This window comes from Chelonia mydas, chromosome 17 (assembly GCF_015237465.2).
Source record: "Chelonia mydas isolate rCheMyd1 chromosome 17, rCheMyd1.pri.v2, whole genome shotgun sequence".
Taxonomy (NCBI): domain Eukaryota; kingdom Metazoa; phylum Chordata; order Testudines; family Cheloniidae; genus Chelonia; species Chelonia mydas.
This window is the reverse complement of record NC_051257.2, coordinates 2,423,999-2,440,868: the sequence shown is the minus strand read 5'-3', so window position 1 is coordinate 2,440,868 and position 16,870 is coordinate 2,423,999. Positions and strand designations below refer to the sequence as shown.

General features: G+C 47.9%; 1 protein-coding gene across 8 annotated transcripts in view; it reads left to right on the top strand.

The window, feature by feature from the left end:
* SSH2 (slingshot protein phosphatase 2) overlaps positions 1 to 16,870 on the top strand; it is a 140,386-nt gene that overhangs the window by 88,455 nt on the left and 35,061 nt on the right. For 6 of the 8 annotated variants that reach the window (XM_043530826.1, XM_037880850.2, XM_043530824.1 and 3 more), the window contains one exon: positions 14,270 to 14,373. The exons of 1 other annotated variant lie outside the window; for it this stretch is intronic. In XM_043530826.1, the coding sequence (XP_043386761.1) occupies positions 14,270 to 14,373 (104 nt within the window). Of the gene's footprint in view, positions 1 to 11,630; positions 11,720 to 14,269; positions 14,374 to 16,870 lie in introns of those variants that run through there. One more of the 8 variants, XM_043530827.1, reaches the window with a different exon arrangement.

Genomic DNA, 16,870 nt, shown 5'->3' with positions numbered 1-16,870 from the left:
AATTCTTACAAACTTCCTTAGGGCAGAGAAGTCCTTGGGGTGAGGTCTTTGGGAACAGAAGTGACCTGCCTACCTAATAATAGCAATGTACTATCAAATACAGCTTATCAGTCCCTTTTCTCTACTGCTTTCTACTCCTTGGCAGTCCAGTGAACATTGATTTTTAATGTCCTGGCTAGTTTTTACTTTTTGATCCTGATCCAATAGATTAAACTATTAGTATTTGAAAGTGACAAATTACTGAGCAAAGACTCTCCTAAATCCACAATAGACCCGTGTTGCTGCTTGACACAGAAAGGTCAGATGTGTTGACCTAACGAATACGAAGGAAATGCTGTCTTTCAATTTAAGCACCAAAGTGAAGTGACAGTCTCCGTGTAGGGATTTCACATATAAAATAAATGTTTGTTTCACTAATAAAGGAAAGTCTTCCGTTGTTTTGTCTTTGCTAATTAAGGATAATTTCAGGGCATTGTTTTTAATCATATTAAAAGAGAAACATTTTTGTTTGAAGTGTTTCCCTTCACTGGAATCTGCTGTTGCACAAAGTGAAGTCACTCTCAGTTTTGCAAAGCTGGAGTACCCTCCATGACAGCGTAGAAGGTGAACAAACCAGTAACTTGGTTACAGGCTACGTCACCAGACCATTCAAAGGTCCTGGTGACTCCGTTTCGAATCAGGAGCTGCTGAGAGAAGTCTGGCAAATGACTGTTCTCCCTGAAAATCTGTTTAACACCTTTTTTTAATCTACTGTAAATTAATATTGATTATCAGTAGTTCCCTGTTTGGTAATCAAATGGGCTGTTAAGTTCCAAACTGACTTGTTTCCGTGGGAAAAGTTGCCTCAGCTCTAGGGCCAGGTGAGCACCAGCTGGATGTGGAGAACAGAAAATGCAGTGGGAGTATAAATGTTGCAACAGGTAAACCACTGAACAATGAAATTCCTGCTACTTCATGAGTCGGAATACATGAGCCTCTTCTACACATACTCACACTCACACACTTTCTCTCCTCCCCCCCCCCCCCCCCCCCCCCCATCCTAGAAATGTAACTAAGCGTCTGCTTCTCTTCACTGCAATGGAAAGCCTTAAAATTGCAACTTTGATCACTTTGAATGGAGATGGACAGACTTTTTTGTGTCCTTTTTAGAGTACTCCATGACTTCTGTTTTTACCAGCAAGGTTCTTTGGAGGCCGTACTCCGAGGCAGCCTGTCTTCTCAGCAGCTGCATTGCAAAATGTCGTTCCTACAATCCATCCCGCGTTCCCAGCAGCTCAGGGAATTCATGCTGGGGCTCTGGCATAGCACTTCCTCAAGGTGCAGTAGCTTCCCTGTCCCCTAAACTTTCCCACCGTTGCTGCCACTGGGTCAGTTGCACCCGTGTTAGTGATGGTGGGAGCACTCGTACAGATGGACCGCCAGGTGGTCACGAACACAAGCACCATGCTGTCCGTACCTGCTGAAGGAGGTCTACATGACCGTGTTCACAGTGCTGGTGGCTGCCTGGGCCTTACCCATGCTTGAGCTCCCATTGTTGCTACAGCTAGTTAAGGTGAAAGGGCGGGAACAGTTCAGACAAGGCTACCTCTACTGCATCTCAGCTGCGCGTCTGGTCTGCACTGGCCCCAAATGCAGCGTTTACAAGATTCCCTTTTAAATCCAGATCACCCAAAACCAACATCTAACTTTACTGTACTTTATTCCTTGGACCCACATCCGTACTGGTTTTCCTTGCTGCTGCCTAGCATCGTCCAACTCACATCTTTGTTAGCACTCAGTCTGGCAGCTGTAACCAAAGCCGCTACCAATGCAGCAGTGGTGCCCAGGCAGTAAACTCCTTTATTTGCGTTCCCATCGGACTGAACGTTTCAGCTCTGACTCAAGCAGCCGTCACTGTCCCGGTGATCCTCAACCTGCCTGTCCTGAATCACACCCATTGAACGGTATCAGTTGGTGCAAGGCCAGATTTGTGTGCGGTAGGGTTAGGGACTAGTGTAGATTTTAGGGAGGGTGTGAATCAAGACAAGATACAAATACAGCTCTGTGCCAGCATGGGGAGGATTGTGTGGGCTTGCTTTGCTGATGTCCAGATCATCCCTTTCACAGGGGATGCAGCCAGTACTCTGATTCAGGAGGGTCAGTGGTCTCCGTTCTTTTCCCATCCTTGTCGTGTTGGGCATGCTTTGGCTAAATATAGATGGCCCTGGACTTAACTAATATGGAGAGGGACAGTATGTTGACCTCAGTGTGTCTCGCTTGACTTCTGTTACAATAATATTTAAAGCGACAGTGTCTCTTTTGTTTAAAGTTATGGGGCTCTGCTAGCCAGACCAAACATGGTTAGGTCTGGGGGAGCCGGGAATCTCACGCAGCTACACGCTTGTAGAGGGAAGTTTGTGCCCAGATTTTTAAAAATTAAATGTATTTGGAGCAGAGGTGATAGTAATGGGTTTTGGTCAGAGGTATTGTACCAAACTGCTCAGGGATGGTTAAACTTTAACAGACTTTGCATGGGGAAGCTGTGCTTTCAACCTTTAGTGACTAAGGAAATGAAGATACAATTCAAAGAATGCCCTCCAGGACTGTCTGTGTTAATCCTGAAAGTGGAAGATACATTGTAAAATGGGGATTAATTTTAAGAAAACTAAACTGGCAGTTTGTTTAGCCTTTTTTGATCCTTGACATGAAGAATAAATTCTGCTGTTTGAGTTTTTTCCAAGTTGGTTAAAGTGCATTCAAACTCTCACCGACGGGACATCTTATCGCTTTGCTCAGAGAATGAAAGCCAGCTAGTCTTGGACAGAACCAAGTATTTAAATAAGCACGGAGCATATGGTAATAACTCTTAGAAGCACTCCCTTGGGTATAACTTTTCTGCTTAGCAAGGCAGAGTATGTATATTAGAAGTCCATAGATATTTAAACAATATATAGAGCTAGAAGAATATATCATGTAGGGATTTAGTCTGGGAATCTCTTGACTTGGAGACCTAAGAGTCTTTGGAGATGGTATCGTATAAACCAAGCGCCTTTTGCTTCCTCATTTCCAGTCTGTATCACTACTTTAAAAAATGCATGGTATTGTACATCTGCTGTAAATATTTAATACCAGAGTTTCTCAGTGTCAGCTGTATATTGCTTTATCCACCCCTTTTCTAAAGAATCATTTGAGTTGGGAGTGCTGTCAGAGCAATGCTTTTGTGCCTCTCTCAAGCCTTTCAAGGCACTTTACAGACAACTGGTTTCAATTTTCCAGATGGGTAAGCTGAAGCAAATTAAGTGACTTTTGACCAGAGTCATGTGATTGTTGCTATCTCGAAGCCAGGTTCTCTTAGGCTTTAATATTATGAACCCAAAACCTTTCTTTGTTATTATTATGGCTAGTTGTTTGCACTGTGTAAGGAATCCCGTCAGCCTTCCCGCAGATTGCGCCGATGCAGCGTTTTACGTGTAAGCTCAAGCGAGGACACTCCGACGCCGACCGGAGAATGTTTCCTATTGGCATAGTTAACCCCCCTCCCTGAGAGGTGGCAGCTGCGTTGATGGGTTTTTCACACCCCTGGGCAATGTAGTTCTACCAGTATAGTCTGTAGCACAGGCCGGTCTCTCTGGGAGCTTGCATCCATCTTCTGAATTACCTGTTGCTTATATTGCCGCCTACTGAATGCCGTCCTTCATACCGTGTTACAGCAGAATTGGACAGAACCGCCTATTATACACGGCAAGGTCGCATCCCCTGAAATGTATTAATTACACTGGGGATTCTGTTATCTGAATTTACATCAAGTCCCCTGTGACGAGGATAATCAAGGTGCTAATTTCACCTAAAACAACAGTCACAATTCTGGTTCAAGGTATTAACACTGGCTTTTCCTAGAGTGCTGCTTGCCAAGCCATGGGCTGCATGGGAAATGTGTGTGAGAGAGTCAGGAAGTTTGTTCGCTTTCTCAGCTGCTCCTCTTTGACCTTGAGGTCATTGCCTGACAGGAAACGCAACAGACGTTTGATAGTGAGAGGATGTGAGGGAGAATCGCAGGTAAAATCCATAAGTTTCTCGATGTGATTGCAGCTCGGCTGCTGGCCACCAGTTCAGGAGTGAGCTCTTATACACCAGCTTGGGGGTCAGGGCATTATGTCTCTAGATATTTAGGGTGGGCAGGCTGTATTTTTTTTGAGTTTGGGCTTACAGACCTTTTCTCTGCCTTATAGAGTCAAAGCAGGAATCCGTGCCCACGTGAAGGGACTTGCTATGTTGCTTCCTTGAGCTAGGAGGGGCGGGCGGTGTATTGCTGGGCTCGTTCGTTCATAGGAGCCTTGGAGAGTGCAGGCAAGGTAAAGGGGAAGCGTACAGGCTTTGACGTCATCTGCACTAGCTGCTGAAATTTGACAGTGAGTTTGACTCCTTTCTCTGGAGTCTGGTTTTAAAAGAAGCCATCTTTATTGTTCCTTTAATGAATACGTTCCATGTGTGCCTGCAAGGGAGTGAACCTGATGGGGGTCTGCCTGCTTGCGACCCAGCTGATTTCAGGGCACTGTGATGAGGAGGAGGAATGCGCCAGGTGCTGCGGCTGTCCGCAGGACAGTGCTGAGACCTGTTGCGTCTGCGTGGGCTGAAGTGTTGGCTGTAGAACAATGAAGGGTGTTGCCACACACACCCTTGTTGGCAGCAGCTCTGATAGTGCTGATGAGATGAGAGCCCTTTGCTTAGCCTCCGGTGTAGCTTCTCCTGTTCTCTGCAGCCGCAGTGTTGTGTCGAACTCGGCCCCTCCAGAGTCACTTGATCCCTCTCCCCAAAACTTCTCTGGCCTGTACATGATGGGGGACTGAGTCCTGTGGAAGAGAGAGAGCAGCTTGTCTGGAGCGGATCTGTGTCAGCACAGAGGGAGTTCGGGAATAACCTGGCTTTCCTGTTTAAACATGGAGTGTGAGAGATCTTCCATGTGGCCCGGCCAGAGCCAGGATACAAGGAAAGACACCTGGGTTCCCCAGAGAACTCATCACCACTGGGCTTGTGCGCTGCTCTGTGGGGGTCTGGAGCATGAGGGGTAAATATCCAGCTCCTGTTGTAGGGCCCCTGTGGCTGGTGGTTCATCGGCATGGCCTGCACCAGCCCTGCTGCTTTGGCGATGGTCCCAGAAGGCTGGTAGCATTTCCTCCGAGGACTTAATGGCCTCGATTCCATTTGACATCTGCCCTTCGCTTCCCTCTCATGAGAGGGATTGTTGGAGGAGCGTTGGTGCTGCTGCTTTTCAAAATGACTGTTTTGAAAAGCAGCAGAGCCAATCGCTCTTGCAAAAGGGAAGCGAAGGACAGATGCCAACGAACTCAGGGATACGTGATGTATTGGATTTGTCAGCTGTAGACCCAGGAGATGGCTAAGAATGAGCTAATTGTGCAAGCCCAAGCCTGGGAATGAGGGCTCCTAGCTTCTGTCACCAGCTCTGCCGTTGGCTTGCTTCATGATCTTGGGCCAGTCGCTTTCCCTGTCTGGGGAGGGTTGTTACATATGCATGAGAGGAGAGTTCTCCCAGGCTGCTCCTGCTGTAAACGTTCTTTGGTCTGCAGGGGGAATCTAATGCAAACCAGCCGAGCCCTTCCAGTCCATTCCGGTTCGTACGGCATCTCATCACCAGGGTATGTGAGTGCCTGGTGGCCCATGAGCAGCTTCTGCGGATACCCTCCATGTTAGCCAAGATGTCGAGGTAGAAAAGGACTTAATTGAGGTGGAGTAGGGGGCAGGCGATGCTGTTCCACCATGTATACACCGCTGGAGTGTGTGGTGTCTGCCTGTTTCATCACCGCTCACTCCCTGGAGAGAGCCCCACCTCCCAGCAGAGGAAATGCCTGTTGACAACTCCTTTGTTTTCAAGCTTTGTACTAGTGCAGATGTTGCTAAAAAAGCAGTTTGCGTCAAACATCTGTGAGTCGGAGCTCGGTTCCCACGCTTGGTTTGGTTTTCCCCCATGCTGTTTCTCAAGTTGCAGAAGTGCAGAATGGCAAGTGCTTGACTTCTGTCAGAATACCACTTCCCTGTTCTCCCCTCAGCCTTAGCGTTGCCTTTTTCACAGACGTGTCACAGTGCCCTTTCGGTAAGCCACACCCTGTCGGCTGCTCGGCACTTGGTCTGTTTTCTGTTCCTGGGGTTAGAGGGGTCTAGGCATACAGGCGCATAGTGTCAACTAACCCTGCTGGGCTGCCTGGACATATTTTCTAGTCTCGTGTGGTTCCGCCTGCTGTCATGCCAGCCTTTGGTCAGTGAGTTTTAATAAGCACTTGTAGCCTGTGGGCCTCGTAGTGTTATCTCTGCTTTATACAGCCCTAGGAGCCTGGCAGTTTGCGTGAAATCCCCTAGTGCCTGTCACAAGGAGCCACAAGCAAAACTTCAACTGGAACGCAAGAATAGCTCTACGAAATGACTCACGAGTGCAGTCACTTTCCTCTGGTGGTGACCGAAACCTGAGGCTTCAAAAGACGGGCACAGCACAGAGGGGCAGGAAGGAAAGGTTGCTGAAAAACAAATAAACCACAATAACAGGGGGAAATGGATAGCAAATTGCTTTGTCCTGGCAAACATCTGATGAGAGGCCCAATGTTTGGAATCTCCTAAACTTGCAGAATTGTTTCCAAAACATCCATGTCTGTTTCTGATTTCCTTCCTTCAGGCGTTGCAGGAGCCTGGGGAAGGACAGCCTTGTCCTGGGACTCGTGGGAAATGGGTTCAGCTCCCTGCATACAGATCCTGGGTGCGCTTGGTCACGTCACATATTCTCTCTGTGCTGCAGTTCTCTATCTGTCAATGAGGGTAATAGTCCTCCCCTCCCTCTCAGCTGTGTTGTCAGATACACTCCTTGCTGGTGTGGTGTTCGCTGCTGTTAGGATGGGAGCCATAGGAGTGTCTGGAGTGTAGCGGTGAGTGGGCCGAGCACTGTCTCTAGTCTGATGCACTTGCTCTGGTTGCCTGCAGAACACACCACAGCAGTAGCCTCGGGGGCAGACTGCCATTAATGCACCCTCATATTGCCCTTTGTCCCATGCTGCTCTGACAAAGGACCCTCTGCCGCCTGCGGGTGTAACTTGCCCGCCAGCTGGTGGGACTGCCATACCCTTGGGAGCAGGACTAATCCTATGTACACCAGGAACTTCTGGTGTCGTGTCCCGTCTGTCTCTCTCGCCTTCCACCCCCACGGTTAGTTTTAAAATAGTTTCCTCTTTGTGCTGAAGTGGTGATGGAAATGCACCTTTGCATGGGCTTGGTGTTGAGCCAGAGGTGGAGGGAATGCTCTGTGACAAAAGCAGTGTGGGCACTGGCTCATCCCTTCCCATACAGGAACTGAGACCTGGGGGCGGGGGGACAAACGTGGTGGTTGGTCCTGCTTCGCTTTGCATTTCTTCTGCACGCAGTGTCACGCATTCAATGTGCAGTTCTCTTCGTTCGGGTACATTATAACACCCTGCTGTGTGCGGTCCTGGATCGCCCTGTCTTTCTAGCTCCGCAGCCTTGGGAAGGGGCTTGGGATTGATGTTTGCTGCTCTTTCTAGCCATTGGTGGAGTGCTAGTCCCTCTCTTACGGCTTGATTTTTTTAAATCGTAGATTAAAGGAGCCTGAGCATTAGGACTGAAATTGATCTGTCGAGAGATCAGACCTAATAGAACTTGGAAGAGCAGAGTGTAAATTTTAAAGTAAATACATGTGCACTCTCGCCCACCAAGTGAGTTCCAGAGCCAGGTACTGTAGCAAAATAGACGTAGCTCTTCTGAGAGGAAAGCATGGTCTTGTACTAGGGCAGTTGACTGGGAGTCTGGGGACCTGGAAGTCTCTGCCTGACCCTTCCAGTGGCCTAGAATGTAAGTTAGGTCAAGTGCCTTCCTCTCTCAGTGCCTCCATGTCCCTTTCCCACCTTGTGCCCATCCTGTCCGCTACACACTGGCTACGCCCCTTGTGGAGGTGGTTGTTTTTAGCACGCTGGGAGAGCTCTCTCGCAGCGCTCTGCCGCGACCACACAAGCCACGTTAAAGTGCTGCCATGGCAGCGCTTTACCATTGCCAGTGAAGACTAGCCGTAAGTAACATACATGCTAACTTGCGGGCTGCGTAGCGCTTTGTCTGCTGAATGCTGTCACTCAGTAACATACATGCTAACTTGCGGGCTGTTTCACTTCTTGTGGGAAAGCCGTAAACGCACCGTGACTCGCCTCTTGCTTTGTCAGTCCCTCTAGCTTTCTACCTCCCTTCTCTAACAATCCTAACGGCCGCCCTCTGGAGCTGCAAGGGGCAGCCCTGTGTGTGGGGCAGAGAGCTGCAGCACAAACTACCTGGAAATAGCTGCTTGTACCAGGCACGGCTCCAGCAACGTGGGCCACTCATCGGCCCTGGACTCCAGACTCCTCTGCCAGGCGGTGCTGTGTCCCCAGAGATGGCCTTTAGGGAAATCTTCTCTTGCTCGGCAGCTTACAGGCCTCCATGGTTACAGCATAACTCCATTGTCACAGTGACCTAGAGCTACCCCTGACTTGGCACAGAAATAGAAGGGCAGCCTCTTGTCTTGCAGGGCAGTTGCTCTCCATATTGGCCACAGTTTCCAATCCATTTCTGCAGAGCCCAAGTGAATGATGTCATAGAAACTTGGCATTTTGCTATAAACACAGGACGGGGGAGGGTATTCAAATATAAAATATCTGGAATCCCCATTTTTAGGAAAGGACCTCTGAACAATAAGCTCTGCTTTCAATAAACTATCACGCGGGTCCCCTTCCTGAATGCCCCACGGCACTTGTGGTTAGTGAGCTGACAAAGCCTGGGGGCTTTGTCTTTTGCAGAGCAGCTTGGTTCAGAGCGCCTGCCGCCATAAGGGGAGAGGGGAAGTCTTCCCTCCACCACCTCTCGCTGCACCTTTCATAGTGGCTGTTTCAGTCCCCCGTCAGGTGGGCTGCTTTGGTAAGTGCCTGACTAAGGGCTGGTCCAGACAAAGCCCGCTGGAAGGAAGCTGCTCTGATGAATAAGCAGAACTGACTGGAGAGCTCTCCTCCGACTCTCAATAGCCTCATTAAGTGTTTATTGGTATTAGACGTTGCCAGAAGCAGCCCAGGTGCCTCCCTGATTTCCTTGCTTTGCTTTAGAGCAGCTGTTTTCCTTCTTTATAAAGCACCATCCATAAAGACGCATTTTGCACTGTTTTGTGCTGGGGGGATGCAGTAGGAAGTGGGGGCAGCAGCAGAAGCCGTACGAGTTGTCCTGGTGTCCCAGTCAGATGGCCAGGAGAGCGGGTAAAGTGCTTTGGAAATGGAAAGTTCTCTGGAAGCACTAAATACCTGTTCACAGTACAGTGAAAACACGTGGCTCTCCTTAGCAGTGTATTTGGAGCTGTGGCCAGCTTGCACGTGTAACGAATGAATAACACTGAGCATCTCGGGCATCATCTCAGGTGGGGAGAAGTAGGTTTTTGTATGGCCTGGGAGTGGTGGCTGGCTGCGTGGCTGGCATCCTATTTAAAAACAAACTGTGCATTGAGGGCCCCAAGCCCAGTGAGGGGTGAGTTTGGTGACTCCCGAGATAGGTGAGGGCAAAAAGGCCAGGACGAGCCAGGTCCCTCAAGATTCCCACCCCCACATTCCAGGGTGAGCTGGAGCTCTTGCGGGATTTGGCATGAGATTTGGAGCCCTGTGTTCAGGGCCACTTCCAGTTTGCTGGTTTCCAGCACTCAGCCCGCCTGCCCTCCCTCCCTTATCTAGGTCACTGCAGACTCTTGTGGCTGGGCACAGATGTTTCTCCAAACAACCAGGTTTGTCTGAGGCAGGCTGAATTTTTCACCTTCCTTGCAGCGAAACCTAGGGGTTGGGTTTAGGGCACCGGGAGGGTAGGATTGTCCCCCTCGTAGGGCACGGCTTGGTGCTATGTGAGAGTCATTTAGTTGCAATTTGTGGCTGCTCCAGTGCCGGAAGTCATTGATTCAGGCTCCGGATCCAAGAAGGTAACATCCTGAGGGCATCTCCTGACCAGATGGGGGGGCAACATATCTTTCCCCTGGGGACAAATGGAAACCAGAGGCAGGGATGCTGCCATAGAGGGACTGCCCTACCAATGGGCTTTATGGCGGTGCCCAAAAAAGGGGGATCCTATGGGCAAGTGGAGGTGATAACCTCCTAGTGTGGTGATTGGCTCCCCCTGTGGTGGGAGCACCCCAGGAATTGGCAGAGAGTGAGAGTGGCCGTCCCTGCCGGGAGCCTTGGACACCATTTAACTAATAGAGTTGTGGCCTGGTTAACCCGACCATGTCGTCTTTTCCTTCGTGCCGTGAGCACCCCAACGAATGGCAGGCGTGTTTCTCCCAGCACCTGGGAAGGCATCAGTAGTACCTTCGTTAAGCTGGCTGGTTTACAGAGCATCATCTTTTCAGGACAGTGCAGTTTTAGCCAGTCCCTCAACGACATAGTGAAATACGTGTTCTAGGCCCAGTGAGCAGCATTCTCGTAACGTAACCAACAGCCAGCCCTTAAAATACGAACAAGGAAGTATGCAAGGTGCTTTGGTCCCTTACTTCCACTTACCTTCTGGAGGATGTTGGGAAGGGAAATCACTGACCAGTTGGTGCCCTGTAAGTAAAAGTCTGTTAATCTGGCCCATGGGGCACATTCTCTGCCTCTAAGCAGAAGTGTGACTTGTCTTGGTGACACTTTCCTCCAAATCGTGGTCTGGTGAGCTGCGTTTGTTGACCCATAAAAGGGTGGAACAAGGTAGCATGCAGTGCTAAGGTCCTGGTCTCATGGGACTCCAGAAACTTTGTGCATTCTTGGTTTAACTTACAAATATTAAACAGAGGTCAGGGAGGAAATGAAAGGAACGAGATTCTCAGCAGCGATGTGATGGTACTGGATGGAGAGAGCTCACGAGCCATTGGTCAGGGCTGGCCTCTCCTTTTAAAAATGAGAGTTCCAAATGAAATGAGAGCAAGTGTTGGGAAACCAGCGAGTCTCCCTCCTATGAGGTCACACTGAGCTGCCCTTTTGTCACACTGCTGCCCTCAACAGCTGTGTGGATTGTTTAGAAATTGACTCCTGTGTAGGGTGGTGTCAGCTGTGTCTCTTGTGCAGGCAGTTATCAATGATTTTATTGATTGGGCTGGGTGGAAGGCCACCTGTGATAAGATGTTCATGATTGCTGCAAAAAACTCTTCCTTGGCCATTAAATCAGGGAGAAAGGTGGGGATGTGATGGTTTAATAGAATGACTATGTGATTTGCTTCTGTCGCTGTGAGTTCCCCTTGCCTTTGAGTGAGTTGTTACCTTCACTGATGCCTGCCCTGTCAGCAGCTTGGTTCTGGTTACTTGATCAATCTGTTTTTCCACATTCTTAAAAACCTGCTTTGTGCCTCTCTGACTGGAGACTGTATTCCCTTCTGAGACATGCACACGTCTCCTTGGCCCATGCAGCACCTCTATGATTAACGCTCCAGCTCTCACCGATTAAGCAGGCTGATAGTTGACCCGAAACAGTGACCCAAACTGCACAAAAATAGCAAAGGTGGCAAACCCTCTGAAGGACAGTGGCATACCTCCTCTCCACGCCTGTAGTTGTGCAGCACCCCTCTGGTTCAGGCAGGCACCAATCCCAGAGGAGTAAGAACTAGAAATGCCAGAAACTGTTTTTTAATGGTATCTAGTAAACATGCTGAACTGTGTGTTTCTTCTCTGCCTGTTCCCCCCAGCGATAAATATCAACCGCTGTTTTCCCCTCAAGAATCCCTGTTCATACTGTACAGAGCATGGGACCATAGAATAGACGAGGGCTGGAGAACATTCTCGTCCCTGGAAGACTAATACCGATATGACTGAATCATATAAGCAAATAGGTTTTAATTCAGTGTTTGAGCTGCCCAGCCCTCCACGTGCGTTCGTCTTAATCCCCTAAAAGTATCTTCATAAATGGTCATGTTAAGTCAACCTTCTAGGGAAACAGGCACAGGTGGAGTGGGAGGCCAATATCAGTGGCTGGGTGTGCTGGTTAAATGGTTGCTGAGAAGACTGTCTGTGCCCGTTTCACTTTTTTCTAGTGAAGCAGGAAACCTTCAATCGCGTCTGACAGTCCTTCTGAGATGAAGCTGCAGTGGGCAGAGGAAGGGGGAAAGTAATTCCTTTATCGTTAGCAGCTATTGCTCTCCTATAATCTCATTTGATGGAGTGGCTCAGCATAGGAGAGAACTGTGCTTTATCCACACGATCTCTAGCTGGTGGGTCAGCAGCCTTGTTCAGCAACCTGTTCTTCTAATGGCAAAATCAGAAACACACTTCTGTGAAGCATGAAGCCAATACAGACTCTGGAAAAAATGTAGTTATGGGGAAGTGAGGCCCGGCAGGAGGATTTTACAAAATAAGTGGTTTCAAGATAACTGAACATTTTCTTGGTAGGTCCAAAGTGTACTTCAGGGCATTGTGTAGCCTAAAGGCTTTGTAGAGAACATAATTGTCATATGGTGCCAGCAGAGCTGTTGGCTAAAATTCTTGTCCTGGGAGGATCTGAGGGACTGTTTTTTCATGAGAAAACATCTGTTCCGCATGTCCAGTGATGCATCTTTAATTTAACACAATAACGATTCTTGATTCTTTTTTATCTAGGAAGAATTTTTCTTCCTCTTGAAATTCTGGGGTTTTGGACCAGCACACTAAAGAGCTGGCAAGTCATGGGCTAAAAGGAAAAGGCCCCTGGGGAAGTGTACAACTGCCAGGGTGAAAAAGCATAGCACAGTGGAGGGAGCTCTGGGCTCAGGTACTCCCTTGAGATGTCTCTACAAAGAGAGTTCCTACTTCGGGTGCCATTCGAGGGCAGGGGCAATCCACTCTTCCCATGGGAGTGTGTGGAGTTAGAGCAGAGATGAGAAAGCTTGTATTGACTGAAACTTACTCTTGCAAAGCAGTCAGGATATCCAGCAATAAGGCCTCTGGTCAGGAAAGCGCTTGTGCACATGCTGATCCCATTGACCCTTGGCACTGGATGACAACTGAATTCTCTACAAAGCCTTTTTCTTCAGTGTGGCTTAAGCATGTGCTTAACTGTACGCATGTGCTTAAATGCTTTCATGAATCAGGTTGCTAAGACAGCCCTTTGGTCTGTCCACCGTTGTGAAGAGGAAGTATGCGCGAAGGGTGCTAACTTGGCATGGGTTAGCTTTTATCCATTTCTTGTAACTTTTTTCATTTTCTTCAAATATGTGGAGGGGTTTTGTGCTGTTTTAACTTCCATTTCATTACCCCAGCCTTTGAGAGGAGAATCGCAAACTGCTGTATTTAACTTGAGAAAGGCACGTAAAGAGGCTATTAGTCTCTTGGGTGAACGAACCCAGCGAGCTGGTTTCTTCATGGAAGGCATGGAGCCTTTGTGCACAATGGCAGGGACTCTCATATCCTGTCTAGAACGTGCATAGTTCATCCTGTTACTCGAGCGTTGTCGTTTTGGATTTACTACTTTTGAATGTTTTTGTGGGGTTTCCCCTTTCAGTTCGGACTAAAAGAGGTGCCCCAAGCTCTGTGTACCAGAATGACTTAATCCCAGCAGAGTGGTGCTAAGAATCATGTTTTCCTCAATGAACTACAGCAGACGTATGTTTTATAAAAGAAGACTACTTACAGAGTTTTCGTAGCATAAAATCTTTTTCAGAAGAGGGTCTCAATCTCTATGTAGCTACTTCAGCAGTGCACTTCATTCTTCATGTCACTTGATTTAAGGGCAAAGTCAAGCCAATGAAAGGTGTCTTAAAGTAACAGCATTATGATTTTGCTTTTAATTTATTTGGGTCTCTTCATGAGTCAATTATCATGAATCATCAGACAATAGAGTTTTATGGTCCATTAATCTGTTGTACGGACTGATGGTCTTTCAGCTAACTACAAAAGCAAGGCATCTGTTGCTATGGGGCATCAGCTATCTCTCTGAACAACAAAGCACAGGATTCACCAAATCCATTACATTATGGATTTCAAGCACTGATATACATATTGCCATGTGGAAATGTCTACCAGACGTCTAGATTTCCAAATCAAAAACCCCTCTTAGGGCAATGCTACAGTTTGTTTATGTACCATTGCTCTCAATAACCCTACACATATGACTCACTTACGTTCATGCTGTGAACCCTGCAGTATTTCTAGAGGGGAACGAAACAAATTGTCCTTCACCAGCACAGTGGTTTGGGTTTAAGTATCTTCCCTGTTCAGGGCCCTAGTTTGTCATGGTGCTTTCTCTCCTTGCTACTGGCTCATTGGTTTTCTTGCTCTTGCAGCATCAGCGAAAGCTTCCTCACTGTGAAAGGTGCGGCTCTCTTCCTGCCCCGGGGAAATGGGTCGTCTACCCCCAGAATCAACAACAGGCGCAACAAGCATGCAGGTAAATACACCGCCTCTGTTTACTTCTGACAGCCCGGATTTTCCTACTGCCTGGTCCCTTAAATTCTCCTCTTTGGGATGGTGCGCCAACCTACCAAAGCCATGCTAGTGCAGCTCTTGGCTTTCATCTCGGACGGCTGCTACGCTTCATGTTGGTAGACCTGAGGGTCCTAGTAATATAAACTTGAATGCAGCAATCCCTTCCCAACAAAATCCAAAGCTCTCCGTCTCTTTTCAACAAAGTGGTGATTTAGGGAAGCGATTGTGACAGCACGTCGATGTGGTCGCTGGTTCTACATAAACAGCTGAATTGCCAAGGATGCAAACTCTTCCCATCCAGTAACATTATTGAAAGTGCATTCGTGCAAATATGTCTGCTCCAAAGGATGATATCCTGCATTAGTAATGTATCCAGTAACCTTTTTATTGGGGTCCATATGCAAAGATTGGTGCATAACATCCAGAACCTGGGATAATCTGGGATGAGTAACTGCTCTCCTTAGTCTGTAAACAGCTTGTTTACTGACAGCAAAAATAAAGACCTTCTAATTCTGAGTGGTGGTGGGAAGTATTCGGAGTCTATGTTAATGTGTCTTTTATTCAGATAGATTGGTGTACTGAATGATAATATGAAGCGAGTCAGAATTCCACCCTCTTTGAAGCTTGATTTGTCTTCTGTTTTGATCCTTTGTTGGAAAAGTCAGTCTCTGAATAATGAAACCCAAATGCTGCAGGGAAGAGGGTTGCTCAGTGCGTACATGGTGCTGATTCATGGATGGCACTTTACAGGCATCAGCGTCTCTGGTTTTTTTTTTCTTCCTTCTTTAAACAATCTCTGCAAGGGGACATATAACGTTGAGAACTTTGAACTTCCTCTGGGTCAGAGACAAAAACCAGAGAGGCCGGGTTCAACTTTGTCCTTGCCAAAAAACGACCACCCAAAAGAGTGACTTCAGTTGGTTCCAGCCACGATTTCCATGGCACTGTCGTGTTGTTAGAATGTCACCCAGCTGCACACCCTGCAGAACCAAAGAGATGATCGGTGAGAGTCTCCACGCATGCACCCTGCCCCAACTCCCAATGGTAACACTTCTAAGGAAGAAGTCAGGAGTCAGCAAATTCTTTCCCCTCACCCCCTGGCCAAAACCGTGGTAGGAGCAGTAGCTGAGCTATGGGAGGCTGGGGTGGGGCATATGAAACCCCTGCCTTTGAAAGAAAATATAATGGGCTGAACGTTGGTTTAAAGCCAGTCTCTCTGGCTGAGGATTTAAGTGATTCTGTCTGTGGTATGTAAGTGGGGCCAGCATCTTTTAGAACTAATCCCTTGACCTGTCTCTTTTTTCACTCTCCAAAGTACTCTGCACAGTTACAGCCCAAGTTTCTGCTTGACATATGCTCTGTTAGCTTTACCGTGCGGAGAGGATCATCTTTTATCCCAGCTGGATGGAATTCAGGTGTGATCCTGGCCAAACTAGATCACGCAGTGGTAGCATAAACAGAACTACGGCTCTCTGGTGCCCAGACTCCATGTGTTAGAGCCGACTTCCAAAAGGTTCGCGGTCTTAGGTCAGGGGTACAGTTGCCTGAGTAAGAAAACACTCATGCAGTGAATATGGAGTCTGCAGAGATCAAATTTCTGCAAGGGCAAACCTGCTTTGGGGAGATCACTTGCAGCAATTGTATTTTGTATTCTAGGAGGCAGCGTGACCTATAGGATAGAGCACTGGATTGGGAGTCAGTTGACCTGGGTTTTGTTCTGGTCCCTACATACTTGTGTTGTTTGTTTATATTCATCCTTTGTAATTTGACCTAGTTTCTACTTTTTGTAGGACCCTTTTTTATTTTTAGATCAGTGAAGATCTCCTGGTTAAGCCAGGGTGGTCTCTTGCCAGACTTCCCATCTTTCCTACGCCGTGGGATAGTTTGCTCTTGTGCCCTTAATAATGTCTCTTTGAAAAACTGCCAGCTGTCTTCAATTGTTTTTCCCTTTAGACTTGCTTCCCGTGGGATCTTACCTACCAACTCCCTGAGTTTGCTAAAGTCTGCCGTCTTGAAATCCGTTCTTCATTTTGTTCTCCCTCCTACCGTTCCGCTATCATTTCATGATCACTTTCACCCACTTTCAAATTCTCAACCAGTTCCTCCCTGTCTGTGTATTACGGATACCCTTTCGTAGCTGTGCACACCGTGAAGAATGTCTGTGCGATAGTAGTACTTTTATCGTTGCCTGGTGAAATCAACTACACCGCACAAGTTAGAACAGCTCTGAGCTGTACAGTCTCGGACACAACATGGTTCCAATTTGTGAACCAGCCACTGGTGGTGAGAGGAGTATATGGAAACAAAACCTCCGTCTCCGTTCTTGGCCTTTGCCTGGCTCAACACCAGAGCTTGCTAACCTCTGATGCACACACAATTCTGGCAGGCAGATTTCTTTCCCAGCCCTGAGGGAAATGGAGAACCTCTTCCCCCCCATTAAGCAGGAGTGGGGGAGTCCC